Source organism: Diachasmimorpha longicaudata, chromosome 9 (genome assembly GCF_034640455.1).
Source record: "Diachasmimorpha longicaudata isolate KC_UGA_2023 chromosome 9, iyDiaLong2, whole genome shotgun sequence".
NCBI lineage: Eukaryota > Metazoa > Arthropoda > Insecta > Hymenoptera > Braconidae > Diachasmimorpha > Diachasmimorpha longicaudata.
This window is the reverse complement of record NC_087233.1, coordinates 7,366,589-7,391,765: the sequence shown is the minus strand read 5'-3', so window position 1 is coordinate 7,391,765 and position 25,177 is coordinate 7,366,589. Positions and strand designations below refer to the sequence as shown.

At 41.6% G+C, this 25,177-nt stretch overlaps 1 protein-coding gene across 2 annotated transcripts; it reads right to left on the bottom strand.

Annotated features, from left to right (window-relative positions):
- Nucleotides 1-28: 28 nt before the first annotated feature.
- Nucleotides 29-24,702, bottom strand: LOC135165717 (blood vessel epicardial substance-like). Of its 2 annotated transcripts, XM_064127288.1 has the most exons (8): nucleotides 24,269-24,702; nucleotides 22,135-22,615; nucleotides 21,227-21,317; nucleotides 7,066-7,410; nucleotides 6,282-6,679; nucleotides 5,407-5,816; nucleotides 4,959-5,230; nucleotides 29-4,286 (listed from the first exon to the last, which is right to left on the bottom strand). In XM_064127288.1, the coding sequence occupies exons 3-8, from the start codon at nucleotides 21,227-21,229 to the stop codon at nucleotides 4,263-4,265; spliced, it is 1,452 nt and encodes a 483-aa protein (XP_063983358.1). In that variant the 5' UTR covers nucleotides 21,230-21,317; nucleotides 22,135-22,615; nucleotides 24,269-24,702; the 3' UTR covers nucleotides 29-4,262. The 2 variants fall into 2 exon arrangements, with proteins under 2 accessions (XP_063983358.1, XP_063983359.1); XM_064127289.1 differs by lacking the exon at nucleotides 21,227-21,317.
- Between the last annotated feature and the right edge of the window lie 475 nt (nucleotides 24,703-25,177).

Below are 25,177 nucleotides of genomic sequence, written 5' to 3'. Positions count from 1 at the left end.
AAAATCCCCCACCAATTTTTGTTGTTTTCATTGTTTTATTTCTAACATAATAGTCAACGAACATATAATAATAGTAATAAATACTTAACCCTATATTTATCACTTAATAATATACAGCGTTAATGTTTACTTCGTTTTGCTCTCGTAACATGATTTCACTTTATTTTATTTTTGTTTCTCTTTATTCACAATAATCGACAGCTCGATCATCCATGCACTCTCATCTTTTTCATACCTTCTTTATTGCACGCTACGACGGCAGGGGAAAAAATATATACTCACGTCAAGTGGGGAATGGGTTCTGTGTGGCTGACGATACGAGATTTGTCGTTGTTGGCTCGGGGAGAAAATGTGAAATTCATATTTCTCGAGTACGGTGTGTTGCATAATGCGGGAGAAATCGCCCTGGGGATTTTATTATCTCGTGGTGGATATCACGTGTTACATGCAACTCAGTTGTCACCTGTTTGTCGATTCTGGAGCTTATCAGGGCTTCCTCAATGCCAACTTTATTCAATAGGGGATGTTAGATGGAGCAGAGTAACGAGGTTGCTTGCAGTATTAATTTATTTTGTGATTGATAATTATAAACATATTTTATTCGTTTTCACGTGACCCAGACGTTTATTGATAAAATTATTCGGGAAGGATGCATTGATTTTTTTTCTAGAAAACTGTACAGTCATGCATTCGGAAAATAAGAAGTGCAATGAAAAGGGGATGAAGTCGTGCTCAGAAATCCATAAAAAATTCCCGCTGGCTGATGTATCCGGATGGAGTCAGTGATGCGTAAATAAATCAACTTTTAAAATCGAACCCTCACGGATAAATTCAGTTCCACCGTCTATGGGTGCTGGTGGCCTGCCAATAATGCGTGCGTGTGCATTGCAAAAAAAAAATTGGAAGGAAACGTTCGATAAATTATTGCCCACAGTGAAAAGGTCTGCGTTGTTTTCCCAAGTCCCCGCATCTCTCAAATTCAAATATAAATAATTGAACCATTGATGAGTTAACAAATTAACAGGATAGAAGTTCTCTTCGGGAACTCTTCTCTCGTCAAATAAATGTCTGGATTTTTTTATGGGAAATAAATTTCAAATGGACATTTTTTTTCAACACTTTACCGCGACGGATTGACAATTACCAAAAATACTGTGTGGGCTCTCCATCTCGTTACCCTTCAGGCACCACAATTCCTTTGATGTTTACCCGGGTTTCAACGACTCACTGTACCGGAAATAACGTAATTTGTCATGTATGTAAATGTTCGAGGGGCAGGTACGTGTGCTCAACGCCCTACGTAATGCAACACGGTAGACGAGCAATGTCAGTTCACTCTCTAGCATTATTCCAGCCACGTAACGCTTGTATATTTTTCTGCCCCTGCCATCGTGTGTGTTTTAGTTACATGGGAATTCTTAACCCCTCCGAGGCCGTAGCAACAGCGACGCACCCCTTCAGACCTGACATTAACTGTCATCTTTAACAAGACAAGACTGACTATGGAAACACACAACTCTTGGGCTTTATTGGAAAAAGGTATAATCTTTGTTTCTTTGACCCCAATTTTTATCCTCTTTTTCACTTTGTAATATTCCCTGACATTCACTGGGGCTTATATAAAACATAGAAACATACAAACATACTTTTGAGGATTTTTCTGTTTTAATTAACATTTTTTTCTTCGATTTTTTCGGGGAGGGAAGTCGAGGGGGAAGTCTCTGCGATAAAATTCAATTATCAAAGAAAAAGTCGGTCATCTTTCGAATTATTATTGAATATTATTCAAAAATGGATTAATTCAGGGGGAAAGGGATGACATTCATACACAAAAAATTACCTTGTGGGGAAATATCAATATATAGAATTACGATGAGTGAAAAAAATTGAAAATCCGACAGGGACTTCCCTTCTGAAATCCCCTCTCATAAATTCAAAATCCTCGAATATCCACATGATCATCCACCCCTACAAACTACACACTCTTCTCTCCGAAGCACTTAAGTCGCAGGCTTATTTCGTTTCATTAAATTTTACTCAAGACCCCTACCTCATAACGAAGCACTTATGTATAAATCCCGAATAGACTCACCCCTGCTGTCGGATCCCTCACGGAGAGAAAAAGTTGGAGAGAAACTACAATTAGAAAAAATATCCTCCACAAAAATGTACTTTCTATTGAATTAAAATTTCACCTCTCGTGTGGCTAAATCTTCCCCTATTTTCCTAGATAATTTTCATCCAACTTTCCTCTCGGCACGGAGGGAAATATTCAGTTAAAAATTACGGAATTCAAGTTCACTGACCAATTACGGACGTGACTAGGGAAGTTTAAGCGAAAAAAATCCGTAACAGTTCTGTGAGATCGCGTAAAAAATAATTATTGAATATTTCTCTTCATGTGAGGGGCCTCCAGTCGTTCAGGGCGAGACGAATGTCTCAACAGATAACGCGAAAAAGGAAATCGACATTCGTCCCGGGGATCCCCGGAGTCCCCATTGGTGTACTTTTCATTCTGTTTGAATTTCGTTTATTAATTTATCACAATGAGTATTTATCATAATAGCACTGCATTACTCGGGCTTGTAGCTGATTCACTATAATTATCCGCTTTTCTTTTTGATGAACGCAACGTCCCGACGTTAGCAGAAAATCAACCCCGATAATTTTTATTCCGAAGACAAAATCTCGTGACCAACAAACACATAATTAATTCTAAAATACCTGTTTCATTTCATGAGAAAAATATAACCGAAAGAAATTTGTCTGTACGATTCAACGATATTTTTATTCCTCCGCGTGAAGTAATTTTTTTATCATCGGAAAAGTATTTTCTTCATTTTTCTCTCCCTCAGTATATGGTTTCAAAAAAAGGCGATATTTTCTCTCGATGAGTGGGTGGAAGGGGAAAAGAAATACGGGTAAAAAAAATTGTCTCGCAATTGAGTCGTGAACCTCGGCACAATCGTTTTTTTTTGCTCCCCTCCTTATTGCATTTCTTCTCTCATGTTCCATGGAGTTTATAAAATGTGGAAATAAATTCCAAGGCGACCTATGTACAGATATGTTATTCGATTTCGTACTGAATTTGTACGTTTTATTTGAGCAACATCTAGGCAGAAGCGTTTTACATTATTTTTGTCATCTCACTTGTCTCCATTTTTTCTTCCTCAGTATAAAAGAACCTCTGGAGGTGCTATTTTCGTAATTTCTCCGCGAAAAATCCAAAGGAGCATTGACACGCCATTTATTCAGTATAATAACAGTATTTTATTCATCTGCGAGAGGAGCACGTCGGGTGTATCGTTTTTTGAATATTTTATTCTCGTCCGTGGGTGCGAGGGATTCGCCTGTCAGAATGTAAAATGTGTCAGAGTTCCTGAAAAAACCCTCCGAAAAGACTGCAGTCGAGACGTCGCGTTCAAGCGATTTAATATAATTTTTTGTTCATTAATAATTTGTCCTTCATACCCTTAACAATTTATATCCGTTAGTATAATCACAGTCGATGTAAAAAGGTGTACACAAGTGGGATGGTGTTCGCAATAGCATCATTGGCGGTCGATTTCGTGAAGCTGAATTAATTCCTTTCCATTAAATTAAATTAAGAGAGGACCTATTAATCAATGAAATGATTTGTGGAATGCTATCTTGTCGCAGTGCTGTCGTATTAAATTTATTCATGAAAAGTATGTGAAATACCGAAGAGAAAAAAAACTCCACTCACTTCAGCTCCACGAAATTTTCATATCCTTCACCTCTCATTCCTCCGATTCAAGTATTTTCACTATAATATCAACAGCACACGATCGATAATGACCAAAAATGTTGGACATTTGTGGCAGTCACCCACTCGCGAGTATAAAAAATTCAACGAACAATTGTCCCAGCATTGAAACCCCCCCTGGATTCCCCTGCTCTCGTTTTATTTTTCCCTTTTTTATACGTTATTCTCTGTTCCACTACCCCACCTCACCCCTCAGTGAATTTACAAGTGATTTACGGGGGAGTAGGGGCTCGTCCTTGGTTAACTGACACTCGTTAAAGTGTTGGAAGAGCACGTTATATTTTTTTTTATGACTTCAATCCAATTTTCTTAGGCCACCACTGTTAATTCATTTTCACGTGTAAAACACTCACAGAACGAATCTCGTTAGTTGAATTTTTTGGGTGTCGTGGTGTGTGCGACGGGGCTAGGCGATACGCTGCGGTGACAGTGACAACAATGGTACACTGGCAGGGCCCTCCCCGTCGAGCGAGCGTCATACGGGCGTTTCAAAGGTCACCTGGAGCAGAAAGAAAGAGGTAAACCAGAGACGGAGGTTTTCATATATTTTATATTGTCTTATTGTCAAAAAAAAATTATTTCAATGGAGGGGGGTGTAAAATGTTCTGCAATTCCTTGCGGAAGATAGCATAATTGAGAATACATCCCCAAGTGCAGCTGGGGATTGGGGAGGGCATTGAGACGAGCTGCAAAATGATACGTGTCCATTGTCGAGCGAGTTAAGTGGCGCCTCAGATTGGTTAAGAACAAAGGGACAAGTGGAGAGGGATGAAAAAAAGTGGAGTTGGTGGAGAGAGTCTTGAAGAAGAATGTTGGACAGCAAAGAGATGTCACCAAGTGTAAAAACCATCCAAAGCAATTCCCCGGGGTTGGATATCACTCTCTCGCATTTCTTTTCCCCCGTTACCACTTTGCGACATGTATTCTTGTCGCAAAGTGAAGAACAGTGGATTTTTCATATTTTCTTGAATATTCAATCTTCGAGGTGATGAAGTACTCGAAAAGCTCATCTCAACCCCCATTTTTTTAACAACAAATATTTTTTTTTATAAATGTATGATAATTTTTTTTATAAATGAAATTCTGGAGGGAAATCTCCTCCAGCAATGTCCATTAATTTTCCCTCGATCCTCCGAAACCCTCTGACGACCTGAAAAAAAAAGAACCTCACCTCACGAGCTGCTTTTTTCGAGCGCTTTCTTTCCAGCTTGGGGGTGGTGGGCAAGAGGGTGTAGTCACCACCGGAGCCACCGCCAACACTGCGTTGTCTCGTTAATGGTGGATGTGTGGCAGTGGGTATACGAGGGGGTGGTGAGAATGGCACGCCCTGGGGCAACAACGTGTAACCGAGGTTTGGGGTCGGTACGAATGGCGATGTCGAAGGAAAATGATTCGCCACTACTGGAGTCCAGTATTGGTGGCCATAGTGCTGAGGTGAGTTACCTGGAAATTGAGGAATTTGAATATTTCTGCTGGTGGAGGATTCACTCACCAGTTCTCGTCGACCCCGTGAATGCCAGTGAATATTTGAAATTTTTTTTTCACGTCAATCCCCCCACCTGGTGAGCTAACCCTCTCAATAATTTTAATGCCCCAATTAATTATCGTGTGATAGCTACGTGGATTACTGTGTCTCCTCTCCTTCCACGTATTGGACCTGACGCGTCCAGCAGTTTCCGTGTCAACAGCATCGACGCTGACGCTCCTGGCAATTCCCCGGTAAGGATTGGAAACGGCATTTTCATGGGCCGCTGCAACACCCGCCAGCTGTTCATTTAGTGCGTACAATTTACTGGTTATGTCCTTGCCAATTAGGGTTGTCAGTACGACCTTCAGCAGAGGACGGTGCCGCAGTACTCGAAGTAGTTTCAGTCGTGTCCAACATATGTAGGTGCTCGTCTCCTCGGCGCGTATGGTTACTTGGAAGACATCGTCCAGATTCTCGTGTGTCGCCTCCCACTCCGGGGAATCAACGAACTGATAAGCTCGGATGTAGTGCAGGTGAGTGCCGTCGCACGTTACTTTCAATCTTGAATGGAATTGGTCAAAGGGGAAATAAAATTTTATATAACGACGGAAAAAAATTTGAAATATCCGACAAAAGCTTCTACAGCCCTCCCCTCAGGATACCTCCGGGAAAGCTCTCTCATTTCCTCCCCCCGAAGATATTCATCAAGAACTGCCCCTAAAATTGCCCTAAACAATCTAATTTACCGGCTTTACTATTCACCTGGGAAGCGTTCATTAACTGTCCCACGAAATTGGTCCGTCCAAATGACCGCGAGTACCTCCCCAATTAAAAAAATCGATATCGATACTCCCATCAAGTCCTCACCGACCAGATAAAACTCGGTAGCATTCGACAACGTTATCCCCCGAATTACGACTCTATCCCGAGTGACCTTCCTCCGCATCGTAAAAAGAACTTAATGGGCAATAAAAATTTGTCCCCCCCTCAGCCACTGAATATTCATCAGTTGGAAAAAAAACTCACTTGCCACGTAGTAATATCGATAGCCTCTCGTCAGCTGCGGAAACTCCCTCAGTGGCATAAGTCTGTCCCGGATCCAATTTGAGTATTCTCGCTTCTTTGGCAAGTTCTTGAAAGTGCTTCTTGCTCACGCGATATGGCTTGAAGAGTTTGAGATAAAGCTCCGCCAATTCTGGACTCAGTGCTGGTGGTAGAAAACGGCATGCTAATATAAGTGAATGTATGCCATTGAGGAGGCCAAGTGCTAAACACCAGAGCATAGCGTCAAGGGCACATATTGTTATGCCCGCCCACAGGGCAGCCAGCATGAAGCCAGCTGTCAGGCATGTACGTAGGGCCAGTACTGATGCTTTGAAGGATCTGGGTACGATAAAGGCTGCGGCGAAGAAGAGATTGGCCACCTGGAAGATTTAAAAAATATTTTCGGCCGTTCAGTTGAACCAACTCATGATTTCGAGAGTGATGGATGATGCCAATGATTAATGACCTAATTGGGAGGAGCCATTCGTCTTGATTATGGGCATTGAGGGCAAGTGGTGAACCCAATCTCACTGAGAACCGGATGCCAGTTTAATTCGACTTCTTGGGACTACTTTGACTTGGTTCAACCACTAGACCTCAGCCCCCAGTGGATGAGGAGAAATTTTAGAGCTCTGATGGAGGCGCCAGCGGACGTTGGCAGAAAAGTTTGACGTCTACGTCCAGGGACTTTGAAACTTGTGATATGATATCTCTCCCCCATTTTCCCCCTTTTCCCGGTCAATTTTATCTGCGACAATTTTCTCACCTGAAAGAGCTTGTGCTGCGCTGATTCCCATTCGTCGCAGTAGCCACCGTGCGGCAATACCGTCGCATTCAGCCTCTCCGTAACGTTAATGCGCTCTGTAGTATTCCACACGTCGATCCACAGCTCCGTGTAATTAACGTCGTCAAGGGAATAACCACCGCCAAGACTATTGACAATCTCGGTGTAATTAAAACTGTAACCTTCCGTCGCATAACTCGACGAGACATTGGCATCAGTGAATGGAGTTGCTGTTGTACTTAGTAAACTGCTCGCCGACGTGTGAGCATCGCCCGGATTCGCCATTTTTCGCTTTGAGCGCGTCGTACGTGCCATCACCTTCTTCGCCTGCAATAAATTTTAAAAAATAATCAAACATCACTGCATTATCCATTTATATAGACAATATTTTTGCTCATGTCACCAGGTGGTAAAGACATGATCACGCATACGAGCAAGTTCCGTTCGTCCTTGGGGAGGGCTAATTAATGATCCCTCCACCGCGACTCGTTAGATCAGAAACTATAGTGTCTGAGAATATCTACAACAGTCGTAATATATCGGCAGTTTTCCGAGGTCGAAGGGGTGAAAAGAGGCTCTGCGTGACTACTGTTGACGGCCGAAGGCCCACCCCACGCTCTTCCTTTCCTGTAATTCATCGCTCGCCTACGTGTGCCAACTTTGAGAGCCGGAGTTGAGCCGAGAGACTTCGCCAGGAAATAACGGAATACGACGGCCACCACCCACTGACAGGTGACGCAGCGGGATCCGAGGATTCCAGATCTTATCAACTCCCCACGGGGAACTAGCCCACGGCCATCCCTTAGGGTTTAGGGATGATTTTGGGATTGGGGGTTTCTGCTTCGTCATTTCCTTCGAATTTTTTCGCTCGCACCTCTCCATCGCCGATTTTTTTTGCGGATAAATAAATGCAAGGTCATCGGTTCTGTTGGAATTTACTTTTATATTCCAGTGGTATTTGTTTAAATAGTCCAATGGTTTATCAGTTCATGGATACCCTCGTCACCACGATAACATCGATCATCCCAACAATAAGTTCAGTCTCTCAAGAAGGAAAGGAAAAGTTGTTGCAAGCTTCTCCCAGCCACTGCCTCTTACGAGTATCGTTCAAACTCAATCGGGGAGAATAGCACCCCCTCGAAGTTAGATTCAACTCAAATCTTATGTACTCCGTCCGGACAATTTAAACTTCAAACTGAATCTCGTGTCAGTGGAGAAAGACATCTACATGAAGTTTGCGGGAAGTTTTTCCGAGGTGTGCGCGTTAAAAAGCCGCATGTCAGAATTTATTGGAAGGGTTCTTTGAATATATGATCCGATAAAAATTCATATTAATAAATTTTGTGAGTTAAAAAAATTAAGGAACGCAAAACTCAATTGATTGACTTATTCATTTTATTTCTGAGCAGAACGACATTTCAAAAAATGAGTTGGAACGAGGAGAGTCAGAGGGTTGTTTCTGGTTATAAGTTATATTTTCCTTTTAACTTGAAATCTCTATATGCTGCACACACCGAAACATAAAATACTGAGTCGAGACTGAATGCAGTGCAGCTGTTCAGTGACACGGAAACAATCGTTCCGCCAATAGTTTCCCCTGGTCACTCGACTTTTCACTCGGTCCATTCACCCCCTGCACCAACTAATCTCGCAAGAGAGTGCCTTTGGAAAGTTCACCCCCATCCCCCACGTTGAGCGCTGACCGTCGATAAAAGTCCTTCAGAATTTAGTTATCATTGTGCATGCGCCTGAAATTTATGACCGCGAACTTTACGATTCCATCAAGGGCTAGCCTCCACTGCCACACGAGAAGGGCTTTTACCCTCTATCACGTGGTCGGAGTGTGGACCCTTTGTCGGAGATGATCGATATGAAGAGCTGTCCAAATATAGTTGCAGGGGGAGATGGATTAATCTTTTTGGGAGGGCAGAAGCTCTGGACGAGTTCAGTTTTAGTGGAAGTTCTCGGATAACACAGCCTCTTTATCTCGTGAATGGGGAGTCAGTGTTTGATATTTGATTTTCACTCTGGGATGTTGTGGATTTTGTTAACAATTTTCTCTGAGACTACAGCAAATTAATAGGCTGACTCTTAAGGGCTTACTCTACTCTAGAATCAAATTTAAAATTTATTCAGGATGATCAAATAAATTGAAAGATTAATTGACTGAATTTGTGAATAAAAAAAATTCTATATCTTCAAAAAATCCGGATTTGTTGTCCAGATGGTTCATAAATATTCATCGGATTTCTCCAGATTGACACGACGATGCCCCCTCCCCCTATATAATTGATTGATTCTGAATAATCATAGCAGATAATAATAGTCCCATAATTATTCGCTCACTAGGCGGCGCCCACCTGTCGCCCACATCACATACAGTATACAGTAAACGATAGTCCAGCGTATGATTGTGATCGGGGAAAGTCAATGTCGCACATGCAAATAGTCCTCTGGCATATTAATCATGATAATGTAGGGTGTAGCCCCGGTTGTCTGTGAATCGATCCCCGGATTGAGTCCCGATCTTCCTTAATGGAATGTCCGATTGGAAGAAATTCTGGGAATTGAGGAAACCCAGTCCCCCACCCCAGGACATACAGGACAGTCCAGAGGGCACTAATTATTTATTTAGGCACATCGTTCTCAAGAATAAAAAATTCCAACTAATTAGCAGAATTATTATTAAAAATAACGATCCAAACTAATGAAAATTCCACAAAAAATTAATGAAGCTGAGGAGCTGGTTTAATTCCTCTTGCCCTTTGATTGCTGGGCGTTATAATTAGTAATAATTCAGTGTTACCGAAACCCGCTCCAGTCCTGTATTTCCGAGCCACTGGCACTTCCGGTAATGACATCACACACTGCACCCGTGGGATCTCTCTCGACGAGATTGTGGAGAACTAGTGTCGGGCCGGAAACTCGTTAGGACCTTCGAACACTCTCATCGCGGGCGAGGTATGTACCCTCCAATTTCCCTGAATTTTCGTGTACACTCGAACTCGACTCGTTGATTTTTTGGTCGCCGGTTTTACGAGCGCTTTGGGTGGAGGGGGTTCATTCGCTGGAGATGTAAATCAATAAGCCATTTTTTTTCGACTGGGGGAGGATTAAAAAGAGCTTTGAGCCATTACATAACCGAATAAATAATAATGAAAAGGAAATACAAAATTAAATGAAGAGGAAAAATTTGATAGGAATTGGAGCTCTGATGTCTGACTATTAAAGTAGAAACAGTTCTTCAATTATGAATTGAATTCATCATTTGCATACTTTTGTCTCGGTGTCATAAAAAACGACAGTATTGCACATAAAATGGAATCGAAGTATGTATCATATACACGAAAGTTTTGAGTGGCTATAAAACAGGGAATAAAACCTTTCAAGAGGAAATTCTTAATATCGAATGTAAATTTTACCCGGAAAGCTTTTGAGAAAGACGTGAGTCTCAAGTTTACATTCCTATTTTTATGGGGTCGTATGGATATTTGATCTATATTAAGTGGAATATCTGGTAAAAAATGAAACTCCAAAGCATATTTTCATAAAGTTATTACATGGCAATACAAATATAGGAAACATTTCGAATTGGACGAAGAAATTGGGGGAAAAATCGTGAAGTGTCTCTCCCCTTTTGAATTTCAGACTATTAGAATTCATGTCATATTTCCTGATATTTTACGCGATTATTCCGACGAGGAGGAAGCACTCGCGATCACTGGTTTGAGGGCCATTAAATAGATTACACGAATACTGAAAATAGAACTGAGGGATTGAGACTGGGCTGTGCACTAATGATATGAGTGATTGAACCTCCGTTCCTAGTAGTCAGAATTGATTGCGCACAGCCCTATCATACATCTTGGAGGCATACCAAAGGGTATTGCAAGATCACAAGCCGATAGATGGAAAATAGACTGGAAATAGATTTACGAGTGATATTCAGATGATAAGAATCCAGAATGAAGTCGTTCACAGGAGCAAAAATAAATTAAACCAAAATGAGACCGAACTATTTCACCTGGCTATCATTCACAGAATAAATAATTCACGTAAATATTATTTCCAGAATGAGTAGTTCTCGCAAAACTATAAAAGTAGACATCATCAGTCATTTTCAAAATTAAAAAACAATAAAAAGCTGTGAGAAATATTCATCCAAAATTTTCTGGTAATTAATGTCGGCAGTCGATAAGAAACCGAGCTCCCACGCAACTTCATTTAACCTCACAATTCCCTAACCAAGAACAATAATTCAGGGGTATTGGCTGACACGAGGGGGTGATTAATGAGCATCGAAAAAGCATCGCTGAGAGCCTGTGAAATTACAACTACAAATCCAGTTCGACTTTCGGGTGTTTCGGGTTATCGATTTCTACATTTGCAGATTGAATGGAAACGTGTTTCGTTTCTCCATCAGCTCACGATTGTTTTTTACTTCTTTTATTTCGGTTATTCGAGGTCAAAGGAGAGCGATGGGGGGGATGAGAGTGGAGTCATGTAAACGTGTCGAAAATACGGGACTAAAATCAAATTTGGGGGAGAGAGAGAGAGAGAGTGGGTCAGATTCACAATGGAAGTGGAAATAAGTGGGGCATGTCAGACAAAAGGATAAGAAAAATTAAGAGGTAAAATTGACGAGGCGACGGGGGGGGGGCGGTACAGTCGTCTCCCTCGATTCAAACCAAACACATTAATACATATAAATATTATAAATAATGACTGTAATTTTTTTTATCAAAAAAAATCGTCTGCTTCGAATGAAAAAAAATCACGATGAGTTTTCGGTCGTGTGATTTCCCCCGAATTTCCGAAACGGAGAGGTAATCCCCCGATTGGATCTCCGGCGTCCAGCCAGTGAAATCGATCTCTCGAGGTAAAGGGGTTTCATGAGAAAAGGGAACGAAAGCTCCGAGAGAGGGGAACTAAATAACAAGATCTACGTTCATACTCCCTCGTACACGGAGGTATTTTCTGGCAGGTCTCCAGCATTACCCCGCTGTCACCACCGTGAGTGCCAAGTAAACGCACCTAAATTATCGTTACGGATCCTCCCAGGGACAAAGGGAGGAGGAAAAAATGGGAACTCTCATCTCAGTGTTTGCCAAGAGATTGGTTTTTATATAAAAAGAAAATATTTCGTGCTCCTCGGTCTGGATGTAATCCTATCAAGTGCACCTGTGTGACCTTGATCCCATTTATCAAATAGCAATGCCCATTTTGCCCCCCTACAGCATGCGAACTGTTTAATTCATTATATTTTAATAATTCATTCAGGTAACTATGATGCAAGCGACAGGATTGATTGCAATTTATAATTTTTTTTCCCCTCAGTTCCTCTCACAATTTTTATTTATTTTTTTTTCCATATTTTCCTTCACCTTTCGGCATAACGTCGTGTAAGTTCATCGACCCATGCCCCGTCTCGACGTACTGACGTCATCCAGCTGTTACTTCGCGTGAGACTCGAAATCTCAAGCCGAACCGCTCTCATCCACACTAGTAACGCTAGTAGTAACGGACGACAAGAGACAGACGCGTCTGTCGTGATGCTGCTGTCGATGAATTTATGTAATAGACGCCTTCACCCTCGGATAGTTCGTGGAGACGTATTGTTAGCTCACTCCTGACACTGCCGAGTCAGTGCGATATCCAATGATGTGTTTTTTTTTCGTCTACATTATGTTGCGTTGATAAATCTGTCCAATGCCCCGTTGAGTTTCCAAGCGCGATATTATGTTCAATATTTTCCCCCGATGTTCGTTATTCTTTGGAGTTCCATGACGTGCAGTGAGGGTGAGGGAAATTGCGAGATTGAGGATAATAGCCAGGGCATTGGGGAGATAACTGGCGAATAATCAGAAGAGGGGAATTATTTTGGAAAAATCCCGGATCCTTTTGGTTTTATTCTTAAATTGAATTTATTGTTGGGTAAATGTTGTGCAACTGGAAAGCGTTGGAAATTAAATACAAAAAAAAATTTATTGGTATAATTATTTTAAAAAATCAGAGAAGGTGAAAGAATTTTTTTGATGATCAAATATGATTGTAGATAAGATCTAAACAACTGTTGAGCTCATTCAGACATCTCAAGCACAATAAACCCATCTCCTCAGAGTCATTGCCCCAGAACCGGGATCTCAATCAGATAAAATTTGGAATGACCAACAAAAATGAAAAATAACCCGAAAAAATGCCGCACTGGGGTTAATTAAATATGAATTACCCCCGCCAGTGGTCAGCCGGCATTAATCTCCCCTGACAAAACGATCCCCTGCCCCTCTGTGCCCAAACACTGAACATCAATCATGGCATATCAAATTCAATCGCCTCTCAACCAGTGTGAACAGTTTTTCACAATCTTCGCAGGCTTTTTGCGAGTGAAAAATCCCGGGCATCAAGCGAAATGAGAAATAAAAATAGCTGAAAGGAACTGCACAGGGTCACGATCGCGACACACTCTTAAATACTGATGTTATCCGACGGTTCTTAAGGTCTTGAGGACCTCCGGAAATTGCGTTTAACGTTGGCTCGCATGCACTCGCTGATTATTCAAATCGATTTAGCATATGCCGGGGAAAGTGTACGATACAAAGGACTGGAAGGAGGGGCCAGTGAGGAATTAGCATTTGGTTTAATCGTCGGACGATTATTGCGATAAGCCGCGACCTCGATGGCGAATGATTTCAGGACTTGAAGCTCTATTTTCCACTATCACGAGGAGATGATTTAATATATATTATTTTTTATGTAACACAGACATTTATTTATCCCACATATTGATAAAGGAGGTAGACCTATTTAATCATTTTTAATTGGACTTGGAACCTCCAATTAAGTTTTTACCCAATTAAAAAAATTCCAAATTAATGGCATTACATTAATTTATATAAACACTTCACAATAGTAATAATATATTAATTAAATTAATTGAATCGTCAATGCACCCATTAGAGATCGAAAGTCATGATGTCCTGACCGCAAGGACATCCGCGCCCTCGGGATCGTCGAAATTAGTGGCACGAAGTTGCCCACCGCAGATGCACCACCGTACACCCGTGGTTTCACCCCTTCCAGTGCACCCCTTTCCGCCCCTCTCATAAACACGATGAATTTTACGCATAAATCACCACACCCCCGCCATGACGTTACACGTGATTCACCCTGACCCGCAGTCGTCCAGAGGGAGGGGGAGGAAAACTATAAGGCGAGTGTTACGAGGGCAACTGCACCCCATCCTCCCTTAAAACCGAGAGGCGGTGGCTCTCTCGCGTCGAACCGAGAGGTCACGATCGAGTTGGAGCGCACGAGTCACGAAACGATCCGTGAGTTCGATCAAACGTATATTTTGTACCGATCGTGTACCCGTTGCACTGCAATTTATCTGGATGTGGGGAGGAGGATAAGAATCTGGAGTAATTATTTATTTAAATACATCTGGTTATTTTTTTAAATTTTATTCTATGATTTTTTTAATGAGTCTATTCACTTCCGCGATGAAAGGTCATGCCGGTGGGGCAGATGGGTAGTTAATAATAATATTAATGAACATTATTTTAGTGAAGTGAAGGGGTTTGTGTTGAAATCCACTAGTAAAATTTTTATTCATCCACAGGTTGAAATTAATTCAATTTAATTCAATTTTATTGCCTGTAGACATAACTCGATGGGTTCAATTATCCGATAAAATTAAATATTCATGCAATATAATAATGCAATTAATTCAATTATTTATGTGGGATCGATTGGTACCATTCTGAATAAAATTAATGGGTTTCACGGAAGGGCTTCCTTTTATTTGAATATGCTGTTTTTTGTGACGTATAACACGCAAATTTCCGGCTCTTTTATTTACATCGCGAATAAAATGTATCTGCTGTTCATTTAAATATTGAATGGAGCTGGAAAGTCAATGCGCAACATGATACCCCGAAAATACTCGATCCATCCGATTTTCATTTCCAGTCGGTGAATAACTGTTTTGTATGACAAAGCCTGATTTTTAGATTACATCCGTAAAATACGGCTGATGGGAGCTGAGAGGATAACCATGTAGTCACGGCATGTCTCGTGACAAAATAGGTCCGCGTATTTTTATTTCGGTAATCGTGATTGTCTGCGTGGGTGCAAGGAACGTCTGAATCCCTTCGGATAAAATTTCTGAGGAAAATGATGGGTTAAAAATACATTTTTGGATTACAATTCCATCGATATAAAATTCACCCAGCGATTTCCAATTATTTCTTGGATTTTTTATTATAAATTGGGATATCTACAGTCGACACACCCCTCAAATTAATTTTTTTAATTAAAGCAAGGAACAGACTGAAATTTGAGCCCCCAGTCCAATTCATAATGTAATTATGCACGAACTCTTGTCCATTTATTTTTTTTTATATTAGTCACGAGATTTATTTACCATAAATCACGAACAACATGACCTCGTGGAAGTGGGTGTATATCCTGTGAATTTTTAACAAGAATAGCGGAATCCTTACGAATGGAGGAGATTTTTGAGTGAAGATGGACAGAAAGTGGGTTAAAAGTTCACAGACGTGGAAATAGCCGAATTTAACAACTGATTTTTCCGAACTGATAGTTCTTCGTTGTTTTTTTTCATCGTTATTTGGGGCATCCGGCCTGTTATTGCATTTTGTTTTTAACGTGACTGTTTTACGAGTGGAGTGGCGACTCTGTCGTTCAGAGGCGATAACAGGGGGTCCCTGGGATGAGGAATTAGAGGTAACCGGAACCGTTGATATTTTATGAGGGCAATTACGGGGTTTATTGGTTCGATCGAGTGATTTTTTCAATTTTTATGAACTAATTATTGAATTCCTGCGAGGGAAATAATGCACGATTTTTGTTCATGAATGTTTTGTCAATACAAGTATCATCTACATGAAAATAAGTTGAAAATGAACTAAAAAATGTGAAAAAAAGGCGTAAAAGGCTTTTCATGCTCTTTTCTAAAGAATTAATTTCCCCTTTATCCTCAATATTTCTTCTCTCCCCCCCCTCCCCTCCCCCGTCTCTCGCGAAATGTACTCCGAGTTTTCACAAACGTGCTATGAAAATTTATTACCCAAGCGATAAATTTTTATTTTCTACTTTCTCGAATCGTGGAAAAATGGGGTACCGAGCGGCGAGTATAATGCAGTTATGACGATATGATATTTTCAATTACTCGGGTGCTAGAGACATTGATCGAGCCCGTCTTTCTCGGCCCCTCAAACCCCTTCTCTTTATTTTTCAGAGTTTACCCGCTGTCAGTCGCTGATAGAAGTTTGCAAATTTTTTTTTTCCAGGCATTTTCTTTTTCACCCAGTTCGGCGTTTACTTGCTGATACCGTACAGAGTATGACGCGTCACGCGATCGCACGTTTGAAAGAGTGAAGGGTGGAAGTACACGTTGGAAGGAATAATCGGGGAAATACCCCTGGTACAATATGGGTTCTTTAGTTCGACTTGTGGACGAATTTACCCGGATTTTTTTTCGCGATTTCAAAAATGAGAGACATCTCTTTGCTGTTCGCCTACACCATTGATTCGGCATTCCGAATGAATCCAATAAATCCATGGAATTTTTATTTGCGTAATGCGAGGCTGGAGTCAACGGCACATCCCCCAGAACGATACACCAAAGTCTCCCGAAAGAATAATTTTGCGTTCCATGTTTCTCGGTGAATATATTCAACCACAATATGTGGGCCAACTTTATTGCATCCGGAACAGTGCCCACGTGAATATCGATGGTCCTCTATTCCTCCGGAGAATCGGGCAGAGTAAACTCCACTCTTTTTTTCCCCCAGAACGAAGAAAAAGCCGCATTATTCTATTCTGGTGGGTAAAAAAAGGCGGAATTTTGCTGGGAGACGTGCAGCACATACTCAATGCAAATAATCCGGAGGAAAATCATAAATACAAAGTTCATGCTCAGTACAATTCTCCGCGAAAGAATTGACCTCAATTAATTTTTTTTCCCATTCACTATTTCCCTTTTTCCCCGCTATTCGCTCATCCCTGGCGGTTCCAATACAAGCCGGGTACAAAGTTTTTAACGAGGTATCCGTTCTCCTGCTTTCACTGCTGGAGTTTTCCAAGTGGGACATAAAGGAAATAATCGCTAACAATGGCGCAAAATTTTTCGCTCACAGAAAAAGAAATTCCTCGCTCCGGGGCATTTATTCCAAGGGAGGGTGGAAAAATAGGGGTGCGTTAATGAAATTCCTGAATATTAGAAGCCCAAGACGAGGGAAATTCCACTGGACGGAAGTTCCAAGAAGGAAATTGTGGAAAAAGGGCACCTCTGATCGCGACCTGGAGGTCTCACGCACGACAACTCCGGAGGGGCAACAAGTGTCTGCGGTTACGTCAAGGTAAGTCCAACCATGACTATCGAAGAACATCAACAACTATTAATTTATTAATAACAAAATAGCCCCGGAAATTCGCCTCGTGAAATTCCGACGAGAATAATTTTTTTCTCAGACAAATCACTGGACCCCAAAAATGCCCACATTAATATAAATAATAAATATAGTTTAATCGAACTGCTAGGGAGACGAATGCAAATGTGGTCCATTTTTCAAATAATTTTCGAGGCCATTGTCTCCCTCGGTAGTCTAGTCCCCCACTTGTCCGCCACTCCATAAAAAATACGAACGAGCTCGCAGGTGCAACTGTGGAGGCGTCACGTTTGTAATTTTCCCACTGGTTATAAAACCGCAGAAGCAACGACTACCAAAGCCATGAGTCATTCCTATTGCCAGCGGGTTCTCAGTATGAGTTTACGAGCGCATCTCCCGTTTACTATCTCTTAAAATCCATCACACGCTCGTTTATTGTCATCCCGAAGAGTTGGTATTCTTCACTCTGAGAAATCTTCCTCACTGGGGCATGATATCTGTTTACAAAGCGTAACTAACATCTCCGGGAAGTTCCGACACCGCTGTTTGTGCTTCTCGAGCCTTTACGATCTCCAGGGGTACTTTCAAGCCGTAATCCCATGTAATCGATCACCATTTGCCGTAGGGCTGTCACTCCTTTCGAATGTTTCCAATAAATGTTTTTCTCGCTACAGGGGTAATAAAATTATATTATCTATATACTATTACATATATACTTCCCATATATATTATCCATATATTATTGAACCTATCAATGACTTTAATTAATGGAAATTAATTGGAAAAAATTACAGAGCTCAGCTGACAGCCCTAAAGTACAATTGCATATCTTGAACTGCGATTAATAATAAACTTCAACTGGTTGAAATGCAAGACAAACAACAATTGTTTTTTTACAACAAAATCAATTTTCTAATTTCTCTGTAAAATATCAAAACACCCATTGTCTCCCCCGTATGGGAACACAGGTGGCGCGAGTGGTTTGCGCACAGGGGCTATCGACCCTCTCCACAAAACCCTGCCCTCCTCAATCCACCCCAGCCCACCCCCCTGAACTGTCTCTCTCCCTGCCCTTTGTTTCTGCCTCAGGACATTCTGAAGCCGTACGCTCGTAGCTGCGTCTTTGAATGGAGATTCCTTTTTTTTTATCGCTCTCCCTGTGTTACGAATACCCGGGGAGACAGCCTCACCGCAACGACCTTGGCTCGAGCCAATTTCAGGGGTTGAAGTTGGCTTTGTTGTCTTATCATGGATTGAAAATCCCTCCGCAATGTCCGCTGTCTCGGTCTAGCTCCTCAACTGCCCCTGCTAACTACCAATGACATTCTGCCGCAATGTCGGATTCAGTTGAGTGAGTAAGACCCAATGGCACTGCATTTTTCAAGAACTTTTGTCCACCGGGAATTGCCCGGGGGCTGCAAGGATTTCTCGAAGGTTTCCAATTTTCTAGCGCTGAGGGTGCGCCGTGAAAAATAGACGAGTTCCCAGATTTAATTACAAGAGATGATAATTTGTAAATATCGTTAGGCTCTTCCATTTCAAATTTATGTTGTTAAAAATTTAGACGAATCCCTCGCGAATTTTGATAACCCGTTTACCGCAACCCCCACAACACCCCAATCATGAATATGATCTGAATAACAAAGGGGGTAAAACGATGGAGAATTCCACATGAATTGCTCCAGGGAGTGTACCATTACATCGCCTCCTTACATCAGAATATTCTTCCGTCTCTGTGAACTTTTTTCTCCCCCCTCCCGCACCCCTGTAGTGCAGTTTAAGAGCCAGTAGTTCACTCTGTGGAGGATCCTTTATGCCCTCTCTCTCCCCCAGGGGTGAATGAATTTTTTCCCCAGCGATAACCTACTTCGTATTCCATTCATCCTTACAATGAGTCTTTCAGCAAGTTCTTTTATGTTAATTACTCGCAAATGTTCGCCCCCTCGATTTTCGTCATTCAGAATGGAATGAAAAGAGTTGATTCCACCCGATTAATGTTCTCGGTTATGTAGTATTTGCCATTTATTTTCCCTCTTTTATCGCGTTTTACTTGAACCGACAGTTCCAAGGAATTTCGTGCCTGGAAAATCAAATATTCATGGAAAAAATCAATGGGAACTGTAAATATCAGTCCAATCACTCCCTGGAAAATTAGTGGAAATTACCGGTGTTAAAATTCAACAGGAAATACCACTAAAACTTTCCAGATTTTTCTTTTGAAATTCCCAGCGTAATTTTCTCTCGCCTAATGATCTACTAAATAATTCCCAACCGTCACGGGATGAATTGAACAAAAGCCCTGTTCTCCATATTTTTTTTCAACCCTCGATATTGATTGCCCTCGAACGAATATAATTTCCTCTCCCATCCTGTTGAATTTTCTCTCATTCCTCTCACTTCTGTCGAGGTCCCGTCGTGCCGGGTAAATTTCAGTCTGATAATTAGTCACCGCAGCTCCTATACATATATACCAGCAAGAGGGATCAATTATATTTCACAGCAGACGTGCAATGGGATTTCGTCCCCCTCTCTCTTGATTCGAAATCGACAATTTAATTATCCTCACAGAGTGATGTTTCCCTTTTTCGGTTTTTTTTTCACCCTCCGTCGAACATTTACATTCCTGACGGGTGTGACACGGGCGTCGATGTGGAATACAGGGAGACAGTGAATTACAATTCTGAATTGTAATTAAATGGTGCTTAATGAGGATGCAGTAGGTACGTGACGTCTGGGAACATCTTATGACTTAATGCGAATTTTCTTTCCAGAAAAATTCGAGGAATGCGACGTGACGCGTGATAAATTTAGCGATTTTTATGAGGAATTTATAGGGCTCGTCCTGAATAATTTATGAGTTGTCCACATAATTTATCTGAAAGCTCAACTATTTCGAAGATTTACTTTTTAATAAAATGAACAATTAAAATAACAATCATGAAATGTCATTCCTCAAACAACAATCGTTCGGCTGAAAGCTACAAGTGGATATTTCCGTGAATACTCAGACATCATCACTTGTACCTCGAATACCCATACAGCCCTCGCATTGACGATTCCCCATTGAATTCCCACCCCCGTATTTGTACAGCGAAAATATGTCGTTCCGGGTGTATCTCGGATGCTGCGAATGAAACGCGAAAAACCGGGAGGGAATGCAGATCTGGATTTTCACGTGAACACCTAGAGGAGTTCGTTCGGGTGGTCCCTCTATGAGAGATTTGCAAATAATGCTTGAGTGGATGAGAAAGCCACCCCCTGGCGCCTTCTCCCATTGAAAATCCCTCCGGTTGAGTCGCGTCTCTCGGAAATCCGACTGAGCTTAGACGCTTAGAAGGGCGCGCTCTCATTGGTCCACAAAAACTACGCGATCTGAATATCTTCGCGTCCTGTGATAGGAAATTTCCGGAGAACTCTGTTCCACGTGGGATAGGAATCAATGGACCCGTAAAAATAATTTAATTAGATCGGGCCGAGAAATTATTGCTTGCAAAAAAAATTATCGAATGGAAAGGAAACTTCGGCGTTGGGGGGAGGTTTATGGATTACTTCCCCTTCTAAAAGATATATAATAGAGGACGGGGGAGCTAAATGGGGAATTTCAAAGGGTAATATCCCCGAATATCCCCGGAAATTATTGATTGTGCTCAGACCAGCGCTGGGTAGATTCGCTGGGCAGGTGAAACTTATAAATTTGTATAAATTACTACTAAATAAGTGAATAATGATACCATGAATACTAAATTGGCAGATAATCCCCTCTTGAATAGGCAAAATTTCTCTGTCGATTCTGTCCCCCTGACATCAGCCCAGTCTTCTGAGCTGAAAAATGGATGAATTATTTATAAAAGCCACTTGTGCTTGGCAATTAATTATACCGCAATTAAATACTCCAGGGAATCCAACTCTTTTGAAACATTATCAAGAGGATAATTTATATCCTGAAATGATTTTATCTCTCAATAAGGAAAATGCTGTACAATAAAAAAAATCGTCTTTTCATTTCTCAACGTTTAGACTGGAATGAAAAATAAAGAATAAAAACAAAAAAAATGTACAGAAAATAAAACGATGTTCCCACCAAATGATAACATTTATTGTTCCCCCAAAATTCATAACAATCGAAAAAAAATTTTAATCTCACTCTGGAGCAACAGGTACCCCTAATTGGTGGACAATATCAACCACAAAAATGATTCATTCCCATTAATTAATTTTAACAATCCCTCAATCAACAATAAATTTGCGATTACGATGTTACTCTGATAATTATTCCCGGAATGGATTTGTTCTGACCCACTTGTAAAATTCATTTCCATAAACGATTACATTTGCCACCAGCGAGTGGAGGGACTACTCGTGCATGCGGTCAATGTTATAACATCGCATGTAACTCGTTGCAGTGGCAGAATCACCGGCCCTTTGCAACGTTAAATTAACGCCTGATGAGGATGAGGAGAGCGTGCGTGCATTTCTGGGGCACCAGCCACTTCCGGGTCATGCCAAGGTCACGTGATTAGCGGAGATTATGAGTTCTTATACGTCATTTTTTCGCAAACATTTGAATATCTATTAATACTTTCACATAAAAATTCTCTGACTTGGAAAAACAATAATTTTCAGGTACAGATGCACTCACCTTTTGATGAATATGCGATATGTTGTTGTTAATGCTGGTAGATACAGCTCAGTCTTCTGTGGCTACTCTGGGCAATGGTTGCACATAAATACTCAATAATTCTCCTTTTCCTTCACTCGCAATTTCATCGGGTGCACCATCGCAAAATTGACATTTGTTTATTAATTTTAAAAATTTCAGGTTCGTGTTGTTGGTGAACAGTCCTCTGGCGATTGTATTTCATAGGCAATTGGTCGTATTCAGTCGATCGTTTAATGCAACGACAACAACAATTAATATCATTAACGTAACAATTTCTTTTTCTCTCTGCTGGTCTCGATTTTTAATTAGTTCGGGGGGTAGACCGTCCGGTGCACGATGCATGTCACTTTATAACGCACCCTCATTTGTGTTTACACGAGTGCAGGGCAACTGTTGTATTTCGAGAACGAGGGATACAAACACTCACGGATTGTGTACAGTTTGCCGGACGCAGTTGACGCTTTTTCCAATGAAAAATAAAATGGTCGAGTTAGATGGATTAGTCATCCCCCGTCTGTCACTCTAGGATTCATCTCCTCTCGAGGGCTTCCGCGAGGTCCCCTCCACGTGGGGACTGACTCAAAGAGACGTCAACAGACCAAACAGAATAATTTTATATCTGCAAATCCACCCGAGATAGCAGAATTATTGTTAAAGTCTTTTTTCAACCCCCAATTTCGATGGAAATATCGATCTCTCCCGCGGCTTCGGGGATATTCGCCGATAACGGGGGTAATCGTCGTATTTTGAAAATTAATCACGCCGATATCTCGGTGGAAAGCCCTTCCCCGACTATGAAATAAAATCGAGAATTCAGGGGAATCGTTTGGCCATGGAATGCCAGGAATCCCGTGGAGGGTGTGTGCGCCGGGGTTGCGTCAATAAAAATCGTTCTGAATTTGATTATGCGATTGAAATGGTACGTTCCATTCTCTTTTTATCAGGGCTTCCCCTTCCACACGACTTTTACGGCTCTCCCTCGCAATTCCGTAAATGGATTAACGCTGTCGTCATCCCCCTCAGTCTCCCCTGTCAGAACCTCTTAACTGTTCCAAAATGTCCCTCAGTATACATTGTTTTCACTCGTAATATTACTTATTATGTTTGCCGAGTTTCTACGAATGTCTGGGGCTATTATCACTTCGTTCAAAGTGATAAAAGTTTTAAGAATCAGACGGTTCATATCTCAAAGAATTATCATTCATTCATTCAAATTTTTTTCAATTAAAAATGCCCTAATTGAATTCTAAATTTCTGGATTAAGAGGGGGATGGATTAATCTCATTAGTGACTAATTTGATGCTCAACTCGACCGTTCGCGTTTTCTCATTTCCATAGTCCAATTTAACTACTTGAATACCGCGGGAGAGTCTTGGGAATTTCCCAGTGGGAAAGATCCTGCGACAAAATTCTTTTTCATAATGTTTGGTGGCATAAAAGGGGGAGGATAAATTTCATTTGAGAGAAAAATTGGGAAATTTAATGATTAAAGTGAAGTTAAACTTGTTGGAGAACAGAATCTGAAGTTTTTTAATGGAATAAAAAATTGCATTGGTCTCAAATGATTTCTTTGATTATTTCTATCATAAAATCTTAATCCTCCTTCATTTAGAAATTTGGAAAAATAAATTAACGTAGAATTGTCACGTCAGGTATTGAATAAAATTCCTTCTCGTCTTTATTCCCCAACTCCCAAATATTCACGTACAAAAGCATTGATTCCCCATAACCCCAATAAACCCACTGTTCAATATTCCAGTCCCATCCATCAATTAAAACCAAATTGAGCGGCGCGTCCATTCCCTCAAAATCTCCGCACGAATCCCATAAATTTTCAATTACCCCCGCCCCCAAAAAAATCATCAATTACCCCCGACCGTACCCGAGCCTATCACCCCTATCGACAATGCCCATACCCCTTGTCCTCTCTCCAAAGCAAGTAGTAAACCCCCGTTATGCTCAGCCACATACCCCTCCTCCAGTCCCCCTATTGAAATTTAATGGCCCTCACAGCCTGTCGCGCCCTCAAAAATGAAAAAAAAAAATATCTTGAGAGGAGATGAACCCTCGGTGACCCTCGTCTTCTCGGCATCACGCTTGTTCCACTGTTTACCTCCCACCATGACGATTAATGCTTCTGTATCAGCCACTGATAATGGTGGCGGTGCTGCTGTCGATGGACCGCCACCGGCGTCAATGCTGCATTGGAGTTTATCTCGGCATCGTCGCGAATGCACATGCGACGACGCCGACGTCATCGTGACGGTGCCAAACGGCCCTCTCTCATGCCCTCCCCGAAAAGCTCAGGACAATTCGGCACTTGTCCTCGCGCTCATTCGCACACGCTTGACACGAAGAAAAAAAAATGCGAAATTTGGGGGGTAAAAATTAATGGAAGGGATGAAGGGAGGTAAAGGTTGGGTTGGCTGTTACAGGGAGACTGCACGCTCGGTGCTGATGCACTCAGCACATGCACTCACACGAATGCATACCGCGGCAATTATTGTGGTGGTTGAGGTACGTCGGGAGACGTGTGTTGGCTCAACCGTCGCGTACCGATGCTCAAGTCGAACTAAAGGAACCAAGGGATAGAACGGAGGCAGCGCCACGCCCTCGCGGCGAGGTGGCAGCACCGCTCGCGACCAGTTGTTTTGGGGGTCTTCAGGGGCTTTGTTGTGTCCGGGGGGTGGTTGGGGAAGGGAGAGGGAATCCTGATGATGGAGGGATTCTGCAGAGCTTTCGGCTCATGATCTGATGGGATTCGAGAGGCGATTGCCATTTTCGGGAGGGTGGAATCCCTCGCCGCCGAGTTATGAAATTTTATCGATTGTGCGGTTACAGACGCAATTATACTCATTAGATATTGTTCTGTTGATTACTCGTGGGAATTGTCAAGATTTTCGTGGGATGAAATGAGGAATTGGTAGGGGGGAACTTGCGGAAGATGGTAAAGGTGGGAAGGATGGGATTTCAAAGTCAATTTGGTATCGGGGGTTAAATATGGAGTGGAATTATTGATCTT